The 25,899-nt window shown below is 40.7% G+C and overlaps 1 protein-coding gene across 1 annotated transcript in view; it reads right to left on the bottom strand.

Annotated features, from left to right (window-relative positions):
• The window catches only part of CD109 (CD109 molecule), a 161,786-nt gene extending 136,089 nt beyond the window's left edge, over nt 1-25,697 (bottom strand). Inside the window, exons 1-3 of the mRNA XM_004475970.5 lie at nt 25,204-25,697; nt 23,943-24,115; nt 1,768-1,796 (exon numbers count right to left, since the gene is read on the bottom strand). Coding sequence (XP_004476027.2) covers nt 1,768-1,796; nt 23,943-24,115; nt 25,204-25,277 — 276 coding nt within the window. The 5' untranslated portion in view covers nt 25,278-25,697. The remainder of the gene's footprint in view (nt 1-1,767; nt 1,797-23,942; nt 24,116-25,203) is intronic.
• Nucleotides 25,698-25,899: the final 202 nt, after the last annotated feature.

Below are 25,899 nucleotides of genomic sequence, written 5' to 3'. Positions count from 1 at the left end.
CAAGGGGAGCAAATACGGCTTAAGCAGTTGAACACCTGCTTCCCACATGGGAGGTCCCAGGTTGGTTCCCAGTGACTCCTCAAAAAAAAAAAAAAAACCACAAGCAGGGAAGCAGATGTGGCTCAAGTGATAGGGCTTCCACCTACCATGTGGAAGAACCAATCCCTGGGGCCTCCTGATGAAAAAGAAGAGAAGGCATGCAAGTGTGCCAGCGCAGTGAGCCAGTGCCCGCATCGTAAGTCGAGTGCCCGCATGGTGAACCAAGTGCCCACGCGAGTGTCTGTGTGGCAAGGTGTGTGCCCATGCGGCAAGTCAAGTACCCGCATGAGTGCCCACATGGCAAGCCAAGTGCCCACTGGACTGCCCACATAGTGAGCCAGTGCCCACATGGCGAGCTGAGTGTCCGCGTTAGTTATTTTTTTAGAGCCAGTGCCCACACAAGTGAGTCAGGCAGCAAGATGATGATGCAACAAAAGAGAGACTAACAGAAACCAGGAACTGAGGTGGTGCAGCTGACAGGGAACCTCTCTCCACATCAGAGGTCCCCAGGATTGAATCCCAGTTAATCCTAGAGGAGAAAAAATGAGAAGAGAAGACAAAAAGAGAAATAGATACAGAAGATCATACAGCAAATGGACACAAACAGCAAAAACAGCAAGGCAGAGGAAGGGGGAGAGAAAAGCAGAAAATTAAAAAAATAAACACAAGTAAAGCAAACGAAAAAACCAACTCAGGGGAGCTGATGTGGCTCCATGGCTTAGTGCCGGCTTCCCACATACAGGGCCCCAGGTCCGATGCCTAGCACTGGTACTGGTACCTCAAAAAAAAAAGTAACCTTCAAAAGGTCATGCGGGAGGATGGCCTCTCAGGTAATGCTGATCCTAGATAAATATGCAATGTGTCAGAGTCAAAGTCATTAGTCATCCATTCTCAGAAAAGTATATCAGATTGCACCACCTGTCAGGCGTTTTGGTCTATTGTATTGAATATTAAATTTTTGCAACACAAAAGCAAACCTAGGAAGAAAGGTACAAACTTCCAAATGAAAGCTATAGGAAGGATTAGCTCATAAACAATGTTTAATAATCATTGTCTCAATAATAACCCCTTTCCATTTCTAAAGCAAATTTCACAGCACTTTTACATCTCATTTCACCTCCAAGGTACCCCTAAGAAATAGATACAGTTTCTTTGTCCACTTTTCCAAGACTGGGACTAGAGTGAGGTGACCGGGGTACTTGTCTCCAGTGTAAAATTTAAGGCAGCGACAAAAACTCAGTAATCAAGATAAATAATATTTTAATACAATGTTTTAAAATATCAAAATTAATGCAAAAAAATACATATATTATAACCAAAACGTAAAACTTTTAAATTAAGGCAGAATCAGTATTACTGATTTTTTCCATTGCCTCAGGCTCCACTATGGCTCAGCATGATACTTCCCTTTTCAAGGACAGGAACACCAAGGAACAGACTGCTAAATACACATCAAAGCTATAAGGTTTCTGTGCTAACAGAGCACACCAGTTTCCCTCAGTGTAGTTCTCTGTTTTCCAAGGGGAAATTTCCTGCCAAAAGTTTGAAGAATCTAACAACCAATCTGAAGTATTATAGTATTACTCTTAAATAATCTGAAGACTGAACTAAACTCAAGCAAACTCACAAGAAACACAAATTGATATAAAAGCCAACAGATCATTTATTTATTTAGTTCACTTATGCAATTTATATTTCTGAAACAAAAATTTTTAAATGGATACTTACTGATGGAAGAATAAGTGTCTTGAAAGAGCCTAAAAGGAAATCAAGGAAGAAAAGAGAATGATCATAATTTGAATATGATAATATAATATAAAACTCACAAAAGCCAGTTACTTATTTTTTTAGACACAGATGTAATTACAAAGTTATTTGGCCAAACCAAAGTTTAGTAAGGCTGAGAACATCCCAGAGATTATTCATACTCTTGTGCCAAAGAATTAAGAAAATCCGAGCGAGGCTTGAAAGGAGATCAGTTGGTGAACCCTCCAAAAATTAAGTTCTACTTCTCTTTTCCAACGTCACTTTTGTTGTTGTTGCCACTGCTGCTGCTGTTTTAAGGTTACACATGTTTGAGGGACACAGCATACAGTGCACAGAGGGACCCTGAGGTTTCTTTCTTATGTTCTCATACCCTCGTGATAAAGAAAGTAAAGGATGAGATGAATCATGTCAGAAGTAGGCTGAGACTCAGAACTGACGGAAGGGTATCAGCATGAGGCAGACTTTTTTTCTTGTAAAGTTTCTAAACATAGGACTACTAATTTAACTTATGCCAATTTCTCATTCAGGCCTATTTATTTCAAGGAAAAAAAGTGGCTTCAAGTTAAAAATAAAAGAATGCTTATCCAAAGTTCCAATCTAAGAGTAATGGAAAAATGGCATGGGAGTAGGCAGAGAGGGCTCAACTCTCACAAAAACAACAGAGAGAGTAGGTGTGGGGTGGTTCAAGTGATTGTGTGCCTCCCTCCCACATGGGAGGTCCCAGGTTTGGTCCCCAGTGCCTCCTAAAAAAGAAAACAGGTTGCAGACAGAGAGCACAAACAACACAGCAAGGGGAGAAATAAGTTTTTTAAAAAAAATTTTTTTTTAATTGGAGAAAGGGCCAAAAGCTGTCTGTGGGACCTGTTTAGGGGTTAGCAGACCAGTACAGTGCTGTGCAACTCCAGGAGTGCAAGGGAGAGAGACATGAAAAACCTGAAACAGGGAAACGGACTTTGGCCCAGTGGTTAGGGCGTCCATCTACCATATGGGAGGTCCGCGGTTCAAACCCCGGGCCTCCTCGACCCGTGTGGAGCTGGCCATGCGCAGCGCTGATGCGTGCAAGGAGTGCCTTGCCACGCAAGGGTGTCCCCCGCGTGGGGGAGCCCCCACGTGCAAGGAGTGCGCCCGTGAGGAAAGCCGCCCAGCGTGAAAAAGAAAGTGCAGCCTGCCCAGGAATGGCGCCGTCCACACTTCCCGTGCCGCTGACGACAACAGAAGCGGACAAAGAAACAAAAGCAGACAAAGAAACAAGATGCAACAAATAGACACCAAGAACAGACAACCAGGGGAGGGGGGGAAATTAAATAAATAAATAAATCTTTAAAAAAAAAAAAAAAAAGAAAAACCTGAAACAGCAAATATGAGTTACTAACCTCTCAGGCAGCTGGGAAGGGCTCCCATCCCCACCACCCCTTAAGACATTAAGCCTGGATAAAACCCCTGGCTCACTGCAGTTGACTGAGAGGGGAAACAGAACTCTTCCACCCTGCCAGCTGTTACAAGGGAAGAGGGAAAGTAAGTTGGAGGGCTTCTCTTCAGTGACTTTGGCCAGCAGAACCCACTTTGAATCTTGACTCTGGCCAGACCAGAAACATGGGAAGCAGGGTTTGAAAGAAATACCTCCATGGAAAGGTTCGCCGATGCGCATCATATGCTGACTGGCCAGGAAATTGCAAGGAGAAAAACTGCTTTTAGATCTCTGTGTAGCCTGACCCCTGGGAGAAAATTTGTGTCCCATTAGTGAGTCCTTGGCCCAATTTTGATAACTTAAACTGGGCAATTTTAAAGACTTAGAATAAAATGAACAAATATCAAATAAGAGCTGTGGGCAAAAACACTAGGCAAGAGAGAAAAATTGACCATCAGAGTAAATTCACCAACATATCAGATACCTAGACTGCTACAAAAAATTACAAGCCATACTAGGACACAAGAAGACATGACCCAGCCAAAGGAAAAAAACAAATATCCTGAAAAGATACAGGATTTAAGACAACTAATCAATGATAATCACAAAAATCTCCTAAATCAATTCAAATAATTGAAGGAAAATATGACTAAATAAATATAAAGGATATTAAAAAGATACTGGATGAACATAAAGAACAAGTTGACAGCCAGTGAAGAAAAGTAACAGAGCTTATAGGCATGAAAGACATGATGGATAACATTAAAAATACACAAAGAGAAGCAGATGTGGCTCAGGCGACTGGGCTCCCACCTACCACATGGGAGGTAGCTAGTTCAGATCCCAATGCCACCTAAAGAAGATGGAAAGCTGATACAACAAGGGACACAAGAAGAAAAATCATAATGAGAGACACAACAAAGCAGGGAGCAGAGGTTCCCAACACCTTCTAAAGAATTCAGCGAGCTGACGCAAAAGGCAGGTGCAGTGAGCTGAAGCAACAAGATGATGCAACAAGAGACGTGAGGAGCAGAAAACATAATGAGAGACTCAACAAAGCAGGTAGTGGAGGGGGCTCAGGCAATTTGGCACATCCTCCCACATCAGAGGTCCTGGGCTTGGGTCCTGGTGCTTCCTAAAGAAACAAGGAAGACAAACAGATACAGCAAGTACAGAACAACAAGGGGGTGGGGAGAAATAAGTAAATTAAATAAATCTTTTAAAAAATACATTAAAGATGAGGAGCACATGTAGCTCAAGTGGTTGAGCATCTGCTTTCCATGTTCAAGGTTCCAGGTTTGATGCCCGGTACCTCCTAAAAACAAACAAACTAAAGAAAAAAAAAACAATTCTCATTGGGGAGCAGATGTAGCTCAGTGGTTGAGCACCTGCTTCCCATGTATGAGGTCCTGGGTTCAATCCCCTGTATCTTCTTAAAAAAAAAAAAAAAAAGGGAAAAATTGAACAGAGTCTCAGGGAGATGAATGATAACACAAAACTCACAAACATATGCATTACTGGTGTCCCAGAAAGAGAAGAGGATGGAAAAGGGGCTGGAAGAATACATGAGGAAATATTCTTAACTGAAAATTTTCCAACCCTTATGAAAGACATAAATATCAATATCCAAGAAGGACAATGCACTCCAAACAGAATAAATCCAAATAGACCTACTCCAAGGTACCTACTATTCAGAATGAGAAATATCAGAGATAAAGAGAGGATTCTGAAAGCAGCAAGGGGAAAGCAAAGCATATGTACAAGGGAACCTCAGTAAGATTAAGTGCCAACCTCTTATCAGAAACTATGGAGGCAAGAAGAAAGTGGTATGATGTATTTACGGTACTGAAGGAGAAAAACTGCCAGCCAAGAATCTCTGGCAAAGTATCCATCTATGTAGTATGAATTCAGAGGTGATGATAGTCCCTCAGTTCCCTCGCTCATTTAAGAAGTAGAAATTAAGGGTTGCACAATGGACAAGACAGTTTGGGCCCCCTTTCTCCTGAAGTGCACATGAGTCTATCATGTGGGAAGAGACAGGAACCAGAGCATGGCATGGGACAGAAAGTTAAGGGAGTGGCCTGTGGAACCACTCGACCTGGGTTCTAGCATGACTCTGCCACATACTAGCTCTATCCTTGTACAAGTTACCTGATTTTCAAGCTCAATTTTTTCAGCATGCTAATAATTGTAACAATCTCTTAAAGTAGTTACGAGGAGTAAGTGTGCTAACACCTGTAAGGTGTACAGAATAGTGCCTGGCACATATTGTTAGCCATTATAGTGCCAGAAGTGTTATCCTTTGGGGTTGTCAGTGTGCTTCTACAGCAGTCTTCAAATTTTTATGATGCACTCCCCTTCATTCAATATACTTAGAACAAATTACCAATATCAAATTAGACTTATAAATTATATATATTTCTCTCAACCAATATTGAAGATATTAAATATTAGGAAAGTTTAATTTCTTAGTTTTTTTCAATAAAATTTAAAAAAAATAAAAGTATATTTTCTACCTTCATCCAGATTCTCACCTGCAGATGTATGCACATCCACTTTGGAGATGACTGGATGAGTGGGCCTCAATGTAATGCAAATATGTTTCCAGGAGCAGATAAGCAACTCAACATCACTTAGCTAGCAGAGATCAGTTTATCTAATACCTGAGTGTCACCTTAGGCAGAAAGAGCAAGACTTTTAAATAATAGGACCCTGGACTGCTAGTACTTTGAAAGGGAGAAGGAGGAGGAACAATGCAACAGAGAGTTATGGTTCAATGGGTCAGGGTTACAATAGAGGAAGGATAGGGAGCACACTGGAGGGAAACCCAACCAGACTGAGCTGTAAACTGGATTGGGGAAGTCACTCAGAGAAATTGATGAAGGAGTCTAGGGTTACAGAATAAGAAGTCAGCAAGGTGAGGAGAGAAGGGAAGAGTGTTTCAGGCAGAAGAACAGCCAGTGCAAAGGAGTGGAGTTCAGCAAGCATCTACCAAATCTGGGACGTATACAAAGAGCTCAGTGAGACAAGACCACAGGCATGGAGAGGGGAAGGTTGTGGAGGTGAGGCTGGAACAGGTCATGAAAAGCCTTTTAGATAGGTGAGCACTCACAGATTATAACAGTTATGCCAGCATTCTGAGTTAGCATTTGTTTGGGATTTTTTTGTTGTTGTTGTTGTTAGCAAAATATTAGAATGGGTTTTATTTACACAAGATTTAACTTTTAAGAGTCTGTGCTTTGGGAATATCTCAACTTGTGAAATAACCTTCTTTTCATTAGCTTTTTTTTTAAGATTTATTATCCCCCCCCACCCTCTCCCCCCCACTGCTTTGCACTCGCTGTCTGCTTTCTGTGTCCACTCACTGTGTGTTCTTCTGTGTATACTTGTCTTCTCTTTAGACAGCACAAGGAACCTATCGTGGGACCTTCCAGAGTGGGAGACAGGCACTCAATCTCTTGCGTCACCTCAGCTCCCTCATGCGCTGCATCTCTTATTGTCTCTCCTCTATCTCTTTTTCTTGCATCACCTTGTTGCACCAGCCCTCCACACGGGTAGCACTCCACATGGGCCAGTTTGCCTTTACCAGGAGGCCCCAGGAATTGAACCCTGGATTTCCTATATAGTAGACGGGAGCCCAATCACTTGAGATACCTCTACTTCTCTCATTTGCTTATTTTTAATGGGATGGCTTATATTCTAAAATGAATTGAAGTGAAATTGGGAAGCTATGATAGTGCAGCAACTAAACTTGGTGAAACATTCAAACAAATCATAGAGAACATATTTGTTGAAGGCATGGTATTCCGCAGGCAAAAAGACAGACCCTGTGAAATATTTCAACTGAAAGATTCAAACATTTCAACTGAGAATATCCTCCATAAATCAGAATTTGCTCCATTCTTACCTCAGCACAGGGAGAGAGTGTGTTTTATTTGATTTTTAAAATTATGGTTATGGGCAGTGAACTTGGCCCAGTGGTTAGAGCGTCCATCTACCACATGGGAGGCCCGCGGTTCAAACCCCGGGCCTCCTTGACCCATGTGCAGCTGGCACATGAGCAGTGCTGATGCACACAAGGAGTGCCATGCCACGCAGGGGTGTCCCCCGCGTAGGGGGGCCCCACGAGCAAGGAGTGCACCCCATAAGGAGAGCTGCCCAGCGCGAAAGAAAGTACAGCTGCCCAGGAATGGTGCTGCACACACGGAGAGCTCACACAAGATGACGCAACAAAAAGAAACACAGATTCCCGTGCCACTGACAACAACAGAAGCAGACAAAGAAGACGCAGCAAATAGACACAGAGAACAGACAACCGGGGTGGGGGGGGGAGGGGAGAGAAATAAATAAATAAATAAATCTTTTAAAAAAAAAAAATTACAGTTATGGCAATCCTACTTTTAGGTATATACCCAAAAAATGGAAACAGGGACCCAAACAGATATTTGTACACCAATGTTCATAGTAGCATTATTCACAATAGCCAAAAGTTGGGAGCAACTCAAGTGTTCATCAACACATTAATGGATAAACTAAAATACATATACATAAACCATGGGAAATTATTTAGCCATAAAAAGGAATGAAGTTCTGATACATGCAATAACATGAATGAACCTTAAAACTGGTTGAATGAAATAGGCCAGACACAAAAGGTCAGATGTTGTATGATTCTACTTACATGAAATACTAGAATATGCAAATTCATGGAAATAGAAAGTAGAGTACAAGTTACCAGGGACAGGAAAAGGGAGAATGGCATGTTAAAGGGTACAATGCTTCTGTTTGGGGTAAAGGAAAAGTTTGGTGATGAATGATGATGATGTTACTGCAACATCATGAATTTAATTAATATACATCACTCATATAACTAATACCACTGAATTGTATACTTGAAAGTGGTCAAAGTGGGAAATTTTATGTTGTCTATATTTTATTACAATGAAAATTCAAAGGATATATACATTATGGTCAATCTGAATATTACAATAAATAATAGTAGAAAAGGTTTATAAATTGCTAAATAAAACAAGGGTCCATGAAGTCATGCTGCTATAATAATTAAAGAAATGACCAACCAGGGAGGGAAAAAAGTTCTTTAACATAAAATGCTAATGAATAAATGTATAAAGAATCATAGAAATAGAAAATTTTGCAGCCATCACAAGAATAATTAATTAGGCAAAAATCATCAATGGATTATAAAACTATTGTACAAAAGTGAGAATTGTGAGAAATAATAAAGCATTGTTGTTATAGGCTACTAAGTATGGGGTGGCTTATTTCACAGCAATATATAACTAAAACACTTCTGAAATGAAAAAAATTAACTAGTAAATCTCTAAGCCAGTCACATGTGACTATGGCGCTCTTGAAGTATGGCCAGTCCAAATTGAGATATGCTGCAAGTATAAAATATATCCCAGGTTTCTAACACTTAGAACAATAACCAAAAAAAAGTAAAATATCTTCTAATAATTTCATAGTGATTACATGTTGAATTGATAATATTTGGGATACGTTGGTTTAAATAAAATATATTACTAATATTAATTTTACTTGTTTATTTTTACTTTTTAATATGGATACCAGAAAATACAAATTTACACATGTGGCTCGCATTATTTTTCCACTGGACAGCACTGCTCTAGCAAATGGCAGGCTTAAATTTCTCCTTTGAAGCAATAAAATGACCAACAAACCTGACTGCATAAAATTTTTTAGTTTTGTGACTAAAATAATAACATAATACTTACTGAGAGTTCTAAAAGCTTTACAAATATCAACTGGTTCAATCCTCTCAAAAATCCTACAAAGTATCATGATCCTTACTTTATAAACGAGAACCCTGAGTCACAGAGTTAAGTCACAGGTTAAGTGACTTGCCCAGGGCCACAAAGAAAGGAAGTGGAGGAGCCAAGATTCAAACCCAGGCAGCCTGGCTCTCAGGTCTGACCTCTAAACCACCTTTCTGTTCTACCTCTTAGTATAAGAATAATCATTGTGTTTTTGTTCTTTTATCATCACACATTGGATTGTTTGTAAAAGTTCCAAATGTGCCTGTACCTACACGTGGACATCACCACCTCCTCAGTTACAGAGGTTCTAAGTCTCAATCACCTTGGACTCCTTTCTCTCAACTCCACATTAATCAGACACCTAAACCCATGCTTCTCCCAACCTTTATAGTTTTACTATAAACACTGCAGTAGCAGTGCCCATTTTAAAATAATTTCAATTATACAAGAACTTCTGAAAAAGATATAAAAACTAGGAAGTTTCCCAACTCTAATGTCAGTTATTTGCACTACACAGTTTTAATAAGTTTGAATTTAATTCCAAGATCTGCAAAGTCTATCTTTGAAGGAAAGTTTAACAGTAGCCACGTCTGTCACAGGCTGGGTTCCCCGGGAAGAGATAATGAGACAGTGATTAGAGTGCAGGACATTCATTAGGGAGTGTTCTTGGGATCCGCACCTGCAGAGGGAGAGAAAGGAAGCAGGATTGTGCAGAGGAGAGGAGGAGCTGCAATGCAGGCTCAACAGAGGGAAGCTAGGAAGCTGAGATGACTCTTGAGGGTTCTAGAGTTGGGGTAAAGGCAATGGCCCTTTATACCCAATTTCAGTCAGGCATAGGATTTGGGCAGCCCTCAGAAGGGGTGCAGCCTTGGGCAGAGCAACTCTTCCCAGCAATGCAATCTCCTAAAGGGCTGGCTCCTAGCACAGTCGGCAGCCACACTCCCAGCAACTGGGAGAATGAGTCCTTCATCTCTGAGGGGGAATCTGAGCAGCAAAGCACAGCATAGAATCGGCCCCAATGTCCCACACTCAAATAAAGCAGAAAAAAATAAACTGTAGAGAACTGGGCCCCAACAAATAAGAACCCTGAATTATTGCAAGCTACTTGTTTTTCATTACATTACAATAAATCATCAAGGGTTGACTATTTTGTCAGCTCAGAGACTGGAGGAAACAATGTGCTTCCTTTTCATCAAGAACTGACATACAATCTACCTCCCAACCTGAAAATTTACAAAGACTGGGGTAGGGAATGGAGGGCTGTGGATATTTTTATCTAAATGATACCAAACAAAGAGAATGTAAAAATCAGCCAGACTCTACACTCCAAATAAATCCCAAAGGTCAATTAATTGGAGGGCAAGAATTTTTCCAAGCCCAAACAAGCTAAACAGATCTGAAGTACAGGAAATCTCATTTGAGTAGAATTTTTTAAAATGTAATTCTAAATTGAGTCAAAACTTTGAGGGATTTTTTCATTAGAGAGAAACTGGAAGAGGGGGTTGACTGCAAGCCTATGTTCCACTACTCAGACACATGACAGATCCAGCAAAGATACTGAGCCAGAATTAGAAGCTTCACCTAAAACCTACAGTGTGGGGAATGAGATATACCCATCCACTTCCTATTTCTTATTCCAAATGGGAGGTGGTGACCTGGAGGACATGCAGAGAGATCCAATTTGAGGCCTACTCACTGGTCCCATATGTCCTTATTAAATGGTCAACTTTAAGTACGCAGTATTTTCTCAATTTGCTATCTCCCCTTAAATCTACAAATACAGCTCGGAATTTCCTAGGCACTTATTAAGTCTTACCTGAAAGTCATAACATTTTAGCAATAATTTACACCACCAAAACAGAGAACTAAGGAAGAGGGATAAGGAAGTACAGAATATGAACAGTAATCTCCTTTTCTGCTGTTGCTAAATTCAGGACCAAATAGATAGTATTTGCAAATTACTGTGAGCATTTTTTCCCTTTTGGTGAGGCTTTATAAACAGAAAATAGTCACCACTTCTTGAAACACTGCATTACATCCTTTTAAATCACTAACTAAAGAGATACCATATAAAACTTCTTAACATCACAGATTACTTTGTAAAACTCAAATCCTAATTTTGTGTATAACCAGAGAAAGTACAGCTTAAAAACCTTTCAGAATCTTTCCCAACACCGCCTCAGCAATTCAAAAGAAACCTTGTTTTAATGCTTCACACTTGGCACAGGCCTGAGAACTGGCCATTTGATTTACAAATAGAGTCAAAGCTATTTTTAAGTTGTATAATAAGCATACACAAAAACTAACCTTTCCTTAACTTTTTAAACACACTCTGTTATATCACATGTTGCCTCTTCAGACATCTGTGCTCACCAAGAGGCTCTGTGGAGAATCACACAGAATAGTGTGTAATTGGAAATTCAACTAGCCCAGATATATTCTCTAGTTTTAAAAATGGATTTTCTACTACATAAAGTATGATTTAGAATTTGCTGCCTAATTATATCTGACAGTTCTCTGCAATTCAGTAATATGCAGTCATAAACTTAAGTATATCACTTTTTCAGCTAAGAATTTTGTCCTCCTCACTAATTTATTAAATATTCTGGGAAACGGACTTTGGCCCAGTGGTTAGGGCGTCCGTCTACCACATAGGAGGTCCACGGTTCAAACCCCGGGCCTCCTTGACTGGTGTGGAGCTAGTCCATGTGCAGCGCTGATGCGCGCAAGGAGTGTCCTGCCACGCAGGGGTGTCCCCCGCGTAAGGGAGCCCCACGCGCAAGTGCGCCCCGTAAGGAGAGCCGCCCAGCGCGAAAGAAAGCCCAGTCTGCCCAGGAATGGCGCCGCCCACACAGAGAGCTGATGCAACAAGATGATGCACAAAAAGAGACACAGATTCCCAAGCCACTGACAACAACAGAAACTGACCAAAAAAAAAAAAAAAAAGAACACGCAGCAAATGGACACAGAGAACAGACAACTGGGGTGGGGGGTGGGAAAGGCAGAGAAATAAATAAAATAAATCTTTTAAAAATAAATAAATATTCTGTCATTGTGAGAAGTATTTTCTTTGATCAACAGATGGACAGAGTAAGAAATGGGATTTTCCACCACAAATCTGTGGAAGACAATACTTTAAAATACAATGTTTCTGCTTCACAGTTTAATGACACTTTAAAGCTAAGCAACTGTTTTGTGAATCCTATCTGTAGAAAACACAAGTATTGCAAGCAAAGAAAAAAAATTATAGGGTCCCTTATAAACTCCTTTTATTTTTTATCTCCTGCCTCCTCTTGATTCCAAATTTCTCAATAAATGTTTCATAAATAACATTTTGTTCCATTTAGATCACTGAGCCTAAAACAGGTCCAACAAAAACCCGCTAAAGGTAAAATAAATAAAAATCGCACAGGATAAACTAAATATCATCCTAAATACAAATGAAAAACCAGAGACAAGCAAGGCTTTTGGCTGCTAACAATACATGGCATTTCTTATGGCAGGCAGTGGTCAGCAATCTATGGCCCATGAGCTAAACCCAACCTGTTCCTGTTTTAGTGCAGCCCGACAAAGTAAGAATGGTTTTATATTTTTTAATGGTTGGGGAGGGGGGAAATCAAAAGAAGAATAATAGGGAAGTGGCTATGGCTCAATCAGGTGGGCTCCCATCTACCATATGGGAGGTCCTGGGTTCCCATCCCCGGGGCCTTCTTGTGAAGGTAGGCTCGCCCGCACGCTGCAGAGAGCCATTGGCCCGTAAGCACTGCTGAGTGCGGCTCGGCCCACAAGCGCCACGGAGTGCCAACTCAGTAAGGTGACGCAACAAAAAGGCAGACAAGCAGAAACGCAGAACAATGCACAGCAAATGGACACAGAGAGTAAAAACAGCAAGCAAGCCGCAGGTGGGGGGGAAATAAATAAATATAAATACAGACACAGAAGAATGCACAGCGAATGGACACAGAAAGCAGGCAGCAAGCAAAAAGCCACAAGCAGGGAGGGGGTTAAAAAAAAAAAGAATATCTCATGATGTGAAAATTTTACGAACGTGAAATTTCAACATCCAAAGTTCTGTTGGCACCCAGCCACGTGCATTCATTTACTCCAGGAGTTCTTACCAAGGGGTCTGTGAACTTGAATTTAAATTCAAAAAAACATTATTTTTGTGGGGACATGTTGATGTGGGTTATAATATATTTATTAAATAATATATGTATTGTGTGGACTTGGTAAGAGGGCCACGGTTTTAACCTAACCGGCAATGGGGTCCGTGGAACAAAAAAGGTTAAAAACCCCCGATACTCACTGTCTAGGGCTGTTTTTCACAACAAAAGGTAGAGTTGAGTAGTTGCAAAAGAGCCCATAAGGCCAGCAAACTCCAAAAACGTTTACCTCTGGCCCTTTCCTGAAGATGTTTACCATCCCCTTGTTACGGTGTTCTAGTTAGGGAGACTTCCTCAAGAGATAAATGGATTGAAGGCCCACTAGACCCAAAACCAAACATCCTTCACCAGAGACCTGGATTCATGTCACAGATCTGAGCCCTGGAGCGAGGCATCATTAGTACTGACATCTTTTTTTTTTTTTTAAGATTTATTTATTTCTCTCCCCTTCCCTCTGCCCCCGCCCAGTTGTCTGCACTCTGTCCATTTGCTGTGTGTTCTTCTGTGTCTGCTTGTATTCTTGTCAGCAGTACCGGGAATCTGTGTCCCTTTTTGTTGCATCATCTTGCTGCGTCAGCTCTCGGTGTACGCAGTGCCACTCCTGGGCAGCTTTTTTTGTGCGGGGCAGCTCTCCCTGCAGGGCACACTCCTTGTGCATGGGCTCCTCTACGCAGGGGACACCCCTGCATGGCAGGGCACTCCTTGCGCGCATCAGCACTGAGCATGGGCCAGCTCACCACACAGGTCAGGAGGACCTGGGTTTGAACCCTGGACCTCCCATGTGGTAGGCAGACGGTCTATCAGTTGAGCCAAATCTGCTTCCCAGTACTGACATCTTGTTGCTGGGAAATCCTAAGTGCAATATAGCTAATATTTATTGAGTGTTTACTATGTGTTAGGCACAGTAATAAATGCTGTAAAGCAGCACTTTTAAAAAGTAAAAATAAACAGGAAAAATTAATTTTAATAATATATTTAACCCAATACATCAAAAATATTATCATTTTAACATGAAAGCAACATAAAAAATTATTATTAGTGCACTATATGACTTTTTCTGAAATCCAGTATGTGTTTTACCGTCACAGTACATCTCAATGCATACCAGCCACTTTCAAGTGCTCACAACCACATGTAGCTAGTGGATACCATATTGGGCAATGCAGCTATAATGGATTATCTCCTTTAATCCTCACTACAACAGTACAAGGTAGGTACTATTATTATCCCCATTATACAAATGAGGAAACTGAGACTCAATGAGATGAAGTGAATTTCCCAAGGTTACACAGGCAATAAGAGGTGGTGCCAAGTTTCAATTCCCATGTGGCTCCAAAATCCCCAGTTTTATCCACTGTGCCTCCTAAACAGTACTGGACAGACCCAGCATGCTGTACCTTCCAAAATAGTAGTCTAACACAACCTCATATTCTTCCCTGTCACTCCTCTGTAATTCAGTCCCCTCTCATGTCAGTATTGGACATGACAATATCTATGTTAGTATTACTTCACGCCCCTCTGAGAGCCCCCAATGTAGTCACAACAGGCCCTGTAGGCAACCTTCCCTCTTCTAAATAGGATCATTTGCAACATTCATGCCATGCTCCCTCCTTCCACACCCATAGCAAATAGAGCTAATCCAGTTAGCACTGTGTTCCAGTAAACCCAGACTTGGCCTTGAAACCAACAGTACCACACTCTAAACAGCCTGTACTATCAAGCTGAGTCAACCATACTGAAATGATCATGACATGAAACCCATCTTCCTTCCCTATGAGGAGCACAGGGACAAGAACTTCATGTTGTTACTAAATATTTATATCACCCAACATTGTGCCATATAGAATTTGGTACCTAATAACTGTTTGAAATGCTCTAAATAATAAATGCCTGCCTTCACTATATTTCTGATTAGATTTAACACATTTTAGTGAAATTTATATTTATAATACAAAATCATTTCTGTCAGCTCATTTTCATGAAAGTAAATTCCTAACACTGGCCTCCCACAAGGAAGGTACTGGGTATTCTTTTAAAATAAAATAACTTTCTTCACCACTTATTTTCAAGCTCTTTACCACTCTGGCTTTCACATAGTAATGCATGAATCATTTCTTCAAAACTGAAGACTCACAGACCTGCCCATCCCTCCCTACTCCTACTCCCCCAACCAAATCTTCTTCAACCCATTTCACCCTGATCCCTGCAAGGGAAGAAAGTCAAGTTCTGGAATCTTCCTGAGGAAAGGGAAGGGTAGAAGAGAAGGAGCAAAACCAGGATCCACCATAATCTTCTCAAGTTTTGTCACTACACTGAGAGATGGTGAGTGACAATTCTATTTCTTATTCAAACTCACAACCACAGCAGTAATAAAATAACTCTATCCCATCCTTTCAAGCTTAAAGTGAGTCATATTACCACAATAAACAGCCCCTCTTCTCTTTTCTCCCTCAAGTGCTATCTTCGGATAACAATAAAATACCAGCCCTTGAATTCTAATATTCAGTAAACCAGCAATGACCCAGTTTAAGGCACCACCAGGGAATATCTCAAATCCTGTGTTTCCCTTCCAATATGCCACTACTTTTAACATTTATCCCCATTTCCTATAAAGAGATGTCCAGATATGTAAAATTTTGAGATAGGAAGATAACTTATGGCAAAGTATTCCTAAAACAGTATTTTAACTTTATTCTTTATCTCACTTTTATACCTAAAATTATTTCTTTTCTTATCCATTCTCTATTTCCCTCTTGTGCATCAAAGGAAAAAGTACAAGCTGTTTTAAGGATAAGCCACTCACCTGTACTCCTGATCCCACTACTTCTTGCCCATGCATTATCCACTCCTACCTTTTGCACCAAACATTTCTACCAGACCTTTAAGAGACAGTCCCTCCCCCCCAAAAAAGAGACAGTCTCATCTCTCTCCTTTCAAAAGTCGAACTTTCAGCAAGAGTGTCCACACTTTCTGATATTTTCTCATCTGTTCATTTCTTAATACTTTTGCTCCGAAGACTCAACTTAAGACACCAATGGTCTTTTCTCTGTCCTCATCTTCTCTGACCTTCTGCAATACCTGGCACCATTAAAACCTTCCTTCTTGTAACTCTTTCTTCCCTTGGCTTCTAAAACATTTCACTATTTTTAGTCTATTCCTGCCTATGACTGCTCATTGTCTGTCCCTTTCATTGACTTAATTTCCTCCTCCCAAGTTTCTGTCATCGGTCTTGTTCTTTCAATAAGCTCTACCTCTCTTGTGCATCTCATGCATTCCCACAACTTCACATATTGTCTGCCACTATGAAAATTGTGCTTTAAACTCCTCTGGATACAATTTCAAAACCATCTGCTGGGCATCTCTACCTGGATGTTTCTCCAAACTCATATCCCAAGCAGGACATAATTATCTTTTCCGAAATACACAAACCCCTCTGTCATTCTCATGACTGCCACTCCCAGCGATCAGTTTTTCCCTCCAGCACACTCTTGCCTTCTCTTTTGCTCAAGTATGTGAAATACCTGTTACCACTAAATGCCAAATAAGTCAGCAGAGGTGGGACATTTATGAATGGACATTTGTATGACTCTGGAAATAAAAGTTTACAGTACCAGGCACAGGGTCACATACAGGAAGTATTATTTACAAACCTCAGTGAACTTTTTGTGTAAACAAGAACTAAAAACCTCTCCAGTCCTCTGCATTTTTAATATTATACATTATCTTTCTCGTACCTCTAAACCTCCCCCAATACCTTCCTTTCTCTTATTCCCCATCCCTCTTTCATCCACATTTCATGTACAGCAAATATCCAATAAATAATACATGTCATTGGAGAAACTAGTTTAAAACCCTCTTAACAGAACATTAGGGATCGTACAGTAACCCAGCCCTCATTCTTACAGGATCTGACTTCCTATTTCCACCGCAACTCTGTAGTGACTCATTAGGACAATGACTCATTCAGCATTAGAAGAGGAGCAGCACATGCTTATCTTGGAGTTTAGAGAATGTGCATATTCACTTTCAATTTCACCCAATCACTGATTCATAATCAAACCCCAAGACATGTTTTTCCACAGTTTAAAAATTAACACCAATGCTTGTTTTGGGGGCTTGAAAAGCAAATACAGAAGTCAGAGCAAGGGGCCTCTCAGCTGCCAGGAATCATCATTATGCTTGCAAGGACATGACACTTGTGCTCAAGGACTGCAGTGCTTAGTCAAGTACAATTTGTGAGATTCTAAATGGCGGGTGTTCTCAAATTTTCATTTAAGAATTACTTGCAGTAACTGCTTAAAATAAAGTTTAGATCCCTAGACCCTACCCATATCTTGAGAGGGGGAAATTGTGGCAATTTGATATTATTTATCAATTTCAAAAAGAAATATTGACTATGTTTGTAAACTGGTCTGGTTCCTCTAGGCCTGATTAACCCTTTGATTGTATCAGATTCAGCTTAGATGTCTGATTAAATTATGTTAAGATTAGGGCTTTGATTCCACCATATCATAAGAGTATGACTCAGCATTGAATCCCTGCTCCCTTGGTGGGTTGATAAAACAGATTCTCACACAGAAGTAGATACACAGAGAAGAACACAGAGGAAGAGAGACCTGTCATTACACAGGATCCTACGGCCTGGAAAGAGAAATGAGCCTGATAGTCTACGACTGACCTTGTGAAGAGAATAGAGCAGCTGAGCCAGAAAGAAAGGAGCTCTGGGAAGAGAGACAAGCCTTATGCCAGTCTAGAGCTGAGATGGGAAAAAGCTGGGACTGCAAAGCCTTAAGAAGAAAGAGGAAGTCTGAACCCTGGCAGACATCAACACGTAGCAACTGACTTTGGGTGAGAAGGTACGTCTTAAGTAACCTTGAGTTGGACTCTTTAGGGCCTTGTGACTGTAAGCATCTACCCCAAATAAATACCCTTTATAAAAGCCAACAAATTTCTGGTATTTTGCATCAGCACCCCTTTGGCTGACTAATACAGGCATAAACTGGCATTTTTAATAAATACAATCCACACTTTGAGGAATCCTGAAATAGAATTTAGCTTTAAAAAGATCTATGAGGCTTCCAGCCTCCTCCCCACCCCTTTCTCAAAACCACTAGTCCATAAAGAACAACTCCACCTTGAACTGAAATAAGAAACTTGCACAAATATGCAAGTAAGCATTTTAAACTCCTTAGTTAGCCTTATTTTCTCCCCTATCAGATGAATCAACTTTCACAAATATATCCTAGATTTAACACACAATTCTTTATATGTTAGGAAAGTTTCCTAAAGTATAATGGAAATCTCATGAGGCTGTAAATTTTGGGACCTACATTGTTTCCTGCTCTGCCACCAATAAACCAGTTAACTTTGTACAAGTTACTGAATACCAAGGGCCCAGTATTCTCAGTCACAAAATGAGGTGACTGAATTGGCTTATCTCTGAGGGCCCTTCCAGCTCTAAATCCTATGATGCCCAAAGTAAATTAAGAGGAGTACAGGCATTTCGTCTTGTGATGCTTTCAACCCAGATGAGGATTCATTAGATCCAGGATTAAACTATGGCATGCAAATGTGAAAATAATTTCAGAGACAATGACTGATATAATATTGCATTGCTATCCCAAACTGAAACAGACAAAGAACATTTCATTTCCTTCTAGAAAGTGGAAACTCTTATGGTCTCTGGATGTAGAACAAATTTCAAATTCAGGTTTCACCATTTACTAACTGAGATAAATCAGGAAAATTAATTAGTTTTCTTATGACTTCAATTTCCTCATTTATAAAATGAAGATAATAGTGATAATAGATAAGATAATCTCATAGAATTGCTGATTTTAAATAATGTCCAAAAAGTCCCTGGCATGATAAGGGAACACAATATTTAATACATTAAATCCTTTCCCATCTTCTTCCCCCAACTAGTAATGTGCCTTTTCTATCATTCCCAGATCAAGATCATCCCAACAGTTGGTTAATAATTGCTTTCAGACATGAATTATTGCCACTCTCTTCTAATAACAATAGCTACCATTTTCTTAAACAATCCCTTTGTGTTAAGTGCTTTAAATATGTCAACTCACTTAATTCTCACAGCAATATAATGTATAAAACTGAATAAGGCAGGAACCAATATTTTCCAGATGACGAAACTGAAGTCTGGCAAGATAATGACTGCTCCCAGTCACAAAGCCAAAAGTGGAATGGCCAACACCTGCATCCAAGGTAACCTGGCTTCAAAGCTGAAGCACGTCAGAGTACATGATGGTCTTTTAACCTCAACCAGGTACCTGTTTATATTTACAGCACACAATAGTGCAGACGTGTGAATGGAGAACCCACACCCTTTAAGAATAATTCTCAAGTAAGTACAGGTTGACTGAGTTCTACTGGCAAAGCTGTCTGTGAAAACCTGCCTGGGAGATGTGCCCACACACTACACTAATTAATCTACTTTCATAAACGCCATGGGACCATTTTGATCTATGAGTCATGAAACTTATATTCAGGAACTTTGTTTCTACCAGAAAGCCATCCTAACTGAATTGGATGATTTTTCTTTTTTTCAAGTTTTTCAGCTAATATATCGAGTTTAGTAAATATTGATTTCCCACCCTTGGTGGATCAAGATAAAAATAAAACACTCCAAAGTCAATAGGAGAAAGATGGAAAGAAAATAAAGGAGAAACAAACCATTAACTCTCCCCAGACTTTTGGGCAAAAAGAAAAGGCAAGTTATTTAAGTTTTTCTCTTAAATCAGGTTTACATGAAATAAGTGACAATAAATTCATTGATAGGGTGGGAAAAGGTTATATTCTTTAATATGTGAAGCAAATCTTGCTAGGGAAAAATACTGAAAGCTTACAAATGGAAAATTGCAAATTATAGAAATAGAGGGGGGGGAGCAGAAATTATGGTTTCAAGGACCTCAAAAATCATTTAATTCCATATGCCTTAACAAATGAAGAGCTAGCTAGTTCTTATTTACAACCTGTGAATTCAAACGTTCTTAACTTTTATTTTCCTTCATTCAGCATGGAATTACAGGGCAATATAACAATGAATATGGGAAGAAATAAAAACCAAATGGGAAAATGCAAATATACATGCTCACCCTCCACCCAAAAATATAATCTGACTTGATTTCAAATGTAATAGCTGCTCCAACTTCTTTCCTCTGGTAATTATTATTAATGCTGTTGGACTCAAGAGTAGAAATGTAAGTAAAAGTAAATAAAACTTTCCCTGTATCTGTCAAATGACTAAATAAACTAATGCCTGAGGACCATAAATACTTTTCTGCCTTTCTTAAAGTATTTTCTGCAATTCAAATGTTTTGGCTATTACTATTTCTGACACAAACTAAGCCATAAATCAATTCTGGTTATAGGGAAGCAGTCCTGCCTCAATGATTTCTATGATGGCCTGGGCTGCTGCAAACAAGCCACTCAGAAACAGCCCCTCTCCTTATTCAGCTCTTCTAGAAGATAAATATTAAAACCAACCTTTTCTTGGAGGCCCTCATGAGAAAGTGATGAAACAATGAGATCTCATACGTATTTATTTGTTTGTGTTTATGTGATGGGGCAGGGGGTGAGGAGAGGAACTTGAATCTGACAAAGATCCAGACCTCACTGATTTAGAAGTCCTCATTTATCTACGTATTGTTACAACTGGAAAAGTCAGACAAAGAAAAGGATGTGAGTACAAGGAGGGAGAAATGTCTTGATCCTTAAGTTCTAACATTACAGGAAGCATCTGCTCTGAGAACAATAACTCACAGCCTCTGATAAAAGAGTAACATTCTCCTTTGAAAAAGGGAGAGTACTCCTAGCAATGGCATTTACAATGCAACTGATGTCAACAGAGTTCAGTACAGCCTCTGAAAGAAACAGCTTTTTCGTTCTTTCTTTTTCCAAGACCAATTCTGCTCCCAAGACAGTCTTGAGCACATGAGCTTTCCAGGGACAAATGATAGACTCTCCCCTCAAAAGAAAACTCTAAGAATAAAGTTAAAAGCCAAGTTACCATAATATGCACCCCAGATGCTGGTACTATTTGTTTGCAGACAGGGAAAAGAGAGACTGATAAGGGAAACTTCGGAAAGGACAATGACAGAAGAAATTCTAGAATAAGAGAATGCAAATGTCCATGCAAAGCCCCTAATATTTATGAATATTCTAGACCCCTGCATTGCAGCAAAACTGCCATACTATCAAAGCCAAATTATAAAATCCTCATGAATAAATAATGAGTTGAATTACTTAAGGATTATCTGCTATGATTTAGTATTTCAATGTTTTCTTTAGCCACTCTCATAAGCAAGGATTCACTTATTTTCAGAAATGACAGTTCAATAATGAAAGTTGAAATCTGCCCCTATGTAAAAAGGAAATGATGCTTCCTGCATCTTCTTCTTCAACATTATTCTTAATAATAATATTATTAGCTGCTGCTTATTGAAAGCCTAAGAGGTTCAAGACACTTTTAACTTTATAGCTTCCCTGGCAGTAAGATTCATTATTCCCATTTTACAGATGAGGAAACTGAGCTCAGAGCACTTAAGTAACCTGCCCAAGATTACACAAATAATATTCAGTGGTGCTAAGACTCAAACACATGGGAAACGGACTTTGGCCCAGTGGTTGGGGCGTCCGTCTACCATATGGGAGGTCCGCGGTTCAAACCCCGGGCCTCCTTGACCCGTGTGGAGCTGGCCATGCGCAGTGCTGATGCGCGCAGGGAGTGCCGTGCCACGCAGGGGTGTCCCCCGCGTGGGGGGAGCCCCACATGCAAGGAGTGCGCCCGTGGGGAGAGCCGCCCAGCGTGAAAGGAGGGTGCAGCCTGCCCAGGAATGGCGCCGCCCACACTTCCCGTGCCGCTGACGACAACAGAAGCGGACAAAGAAACAAGACGCAGCAAATAGACACCAAGAACAGACAACCAGGGGAGGGGGGGGAATTAAAATAAATAAATAAATCTTTAAAAAAAAAAAAAAAGACTCAAACACAGATCTTAACCTATACTTTCTCCACTGCAGGAAAATGAAGCTTCATGCTTCTCTGACATTGTTCCTATGAGGGACAAAGTGACCTGGCCCCTGCACACATCATCTCTTCCTGACCACCCATCCAGCCAGTCAACTTCTAACATCTAGCCTGATATAGATAAGCTTTGATTTTATCTCATTTTCATGATGGTGTTAATTTCTCTATGCTGGTATAGGATAAACATTTATAAAATGAACTGTTCTGGAGTCTCAGACACCCTTTGTTATGTTCCCTTATATGATTTTTGTAGAGCTAACTCTTAACATTATCAGAACTTATGCCTCAGTTTCTAGCCTCTGACTAAACATCTAAACTTGTTTCTAGTTAACAGTCTTTAGAGGTGGATGGTAGGATTATGGGTAATCAGGTTTATTTCCTTTACTTCCAATGTATATAAGGCTGCAAGCACTAAATCTGCATTACTATCACAATAAGGAAAAAATATACAACAAATGTTCATTTTAATGGAAAAAAGATTAAGAATTTTACTCCAAATAAGATTGTTTTCCGTCAGTATTGAAAAAGTAGACATTCGTTGACCCGATTTGATCCTGAATCACTTCAGAAACCAAACTTGAACCCAGAAATAGTAGTTCTATTAAAAATCCCTTCAATTTTCACACTATTTTTCTTTTTCCTGTTGTTTAAAAATTAGGAAACATTCCATAAAATTGGATTCTAACTATTGTTTAGCTCTTTTCCTTCTCACTGACCTGTTTAGCAAACTCCTCTGTGCCCAGCAAATACGGCTTCCTGCCAGAGACTGGGAGTTAATCCCATGTGTTCCTTCTTCTAGCGCATAGGCTGGTCTATCCTTCCCAGCCTCCTTTGCAGGTAACTGTGGCCATCAAAATATAAGCAGAAGTGATATGAACCACTTGTAGGCCTGGCCTATGAAAACCTCCCTCACAAGAAACTCTATGCTTTTTGCCTGTAGACTTGGGAGCGTTGATGTTGATGGAGCCACAAAAGGGAAGGAACCTGTATCACTGAATCTCCATTTGGAAGGAAACCCTGGAACACCATTTTAGACTTTACATGGATGAGAATTATAAGTGTAGTTTGCTCCCTATCAATCAGAAACAGAGGAGGGCATCAATGTCCCAAAAGATTGAGGAATGAACAATCATAAGGGGGGGATATAACTATGGACTAAAGTAAACTTATTATTATTCTAGTAATAGAAGAACTTGTAACACTGTAATAAAGACAGTGGTCACCAGAGGTTCTGAGGGAAGGGAGAGGGAAAAATAGGTGTCACACGAGGCATTTTGGGGACATTGGAATTGCCCTGCATGACACTGCAATGAAGGATACAGGCCATTATACATTTGTCAAAACCTTTAAAATTGTGCAGTGCAAAGTGTAAGCTATAATGTAAACTATAGCCCATGATTAGTAGCAATGCTTCAATATGTTTTTGTCAATTATAACAAATGTACCACACTAAAGGAAGATGTTGTTAATGGGGGGAAGTGCGGGAGGGAGAGAGGTGGGGTATATGGGAATCCCTTATATTTTTGATGTAACATTTATGTAATCTAAAGACTTCTTTAAAAATAAAAACTTAACTCAAAAAAAGTGTATTCTGTAATCCACTGCAAGTGTGGGGTTTCTCTGTTACCCTACCTAACATATGGATTTTGCTGTCATTATTGTTTTAACATATTCTAATAATCACTGCAGAAAGATGGGACTCAGTGCTGTTTATCTTACCTTTTTTAAATACTTCTTCTGCTTCCAGAACAGTGGTGGTGATGTTTGACACAGTCTTGCACACCTCTGCCTTCACCGTGACCTCAGGGGGGCTGTGCTCCAGAAGCTCCACCCCTACAGTCACATTTCCTCCTGGTCTGATGATCCCAGGGGCTGTCACCAGAAACTGAGGCCTACAAAATTCCCAACAAGGGAAAATCAAAATTTCTTTTCCAAACATCTCCACTCTTTTGTAACCCTCAAATTTCAGTAGATTGTAAGACAGACACCTATTCTGTTTCACTTGCGGTTGTTCAGTTAACATCGCCCCACTGTTGCATTTAGTAACTGCATTAAAATCTACTGAACCAACAATAATTCCCACAAGTCAACTTGAATTGAGGAATCATGCAACATTACTAGGGGAAGGCCTGTGTTATTATTTCCGTTTTCTAACCACAAACAGCACAGGATGAGGCACAGCATAAATGGCTTACACAGGGGCATGCATCTGTTACTAGCATAGCACAAGCCTTTACCCCTCTCCTTTACAAAGAACCTCATCCCAAAGTGATTTTTTTTCTTAAAAAAACTAGGATTGTGCCTGTTTCTTATTCAAACTTTATGCTTGGGTATCTGTCTAAGAAAGATGTCATCTAACCAATACTACTAATTGAGATATACCATCTGAAGATAACTACCAGTGGTGAAATTCCCTGGTGTAGTAAAGCAAAAATGAAGTCACAGAAACAGCACTCTGCCCAAGGTAGGGTTCAAGGGCAAAAACCTTTAGGAATGAAGCACTTTCCATTATTTGGGAGCTCTCCTTAGCTCCGGCCCTACAATGCCTGCACCTGAATCCATACGTAGTTGGTTACCTCTGCCATACTTTGGCAGTGTCAAAGTAGAGACACCTTGTTTAGAAAAGATATATCATTAGTCTTTGAGAGACGAAGGTACTTTATATGGGACCAAAAAGTTGAGAAGCAGAAAGCAAAGGCAACGTGGGCTAAAAATGGAATGACTCTCTAAAAAAGTATAGCCAGAGAAGCTATTAACTTCACGAGTGAAGAAAGTATCCCACGGAGAACCACCCACAAGCAGCACATCCTCAAGGCTCCAGGCCGTGCCTGGCTGGGGACTGCCGCAGCGCGGTCGCTTCCCGCTGGCTGCCGCGCAGCCGCTGCAACTCCCCGCAGCCCCGGGCCCAAGCAAGCCAGCACCGCAGCCGCCGCGCCGCGCGCGCTTCCCGGGCTCCCGCCCCGCGCGCTCCCGCTCCTACCCTGGGCCCGCAGCCAACGCGACTGTCCACATGCAGAGGAGGTGCGCGGCGGGAAGGAGCGGCGGGTCCCGCATCTCCGCGGTGTCTGCCCGGCGGCGGCTGGCTGCAGGAAAAATTCGCGGGCACCACGGGGTGTGGCTTCCCACCTCCTCCCTGATTTTTTTTTTCCACCCCTCGAGTTTAGCAATCTGAAATGGGCGCGCCCAAGAGGAGAGTGAAAGATCTAAATTGAGACAGGACTTGGTGGCTCCACCTCTCCCGCCCGCATCACAATGGTGCTTCTCCCTGTTCTGGCAAATATCTCAAATCCAGGGCGGTCAGAAAACGCCGTGAGCCCAACCTGGCCCCAGGATCCCGCCTGCCCGCGAAGAACAGAGGGCGCCCACTTCCCCGGCCCACCGGGTTCCTGGGGTTGTTTACACTAGCGCTCTACCAGCGATGCCCAGAGTGAATAAACAGGCCCATCCTTGTGAGGAGAAATTCATAGCAGCTATGTGAAGCGGAAAAAAATCAATCATTGTCCTCCAGACTGTGAGTCAGAATTTTAGAGAAATGGCAAACCACACACACACATCACACGCCCCAAACGGGGGTGTATTTTCTGGGCAGATAAATGTATATGAATGAAGGCGGGAGAAAAACTTTTTTCCCTAAAAGAAAATTGAGGTATATTGTTTTCCTCTCCAGGAAAATGTG

The sequence above is a fragment of the Dasypus novemcinctus genome, chromosome 11 (assembly GCF_030445035.2).
Source record: "Dasypus novemcinctus isolate mDasNov1 chromosome 11, mDasNov1.1.hap2, whole genome shotgun sequence".
NCBI classification, from domain to species: domain Eukaryota; kingdom Metazoa; phylum Chordata; class Mammalia; order Cingulata; family Dasypodidae; genus Dasypus; species Dasypus novemcinctus.
Note: the sequence above shows the minus strand (reverse complement) of the source record. Positions and strands in the feature narration are given on the sequence as shown.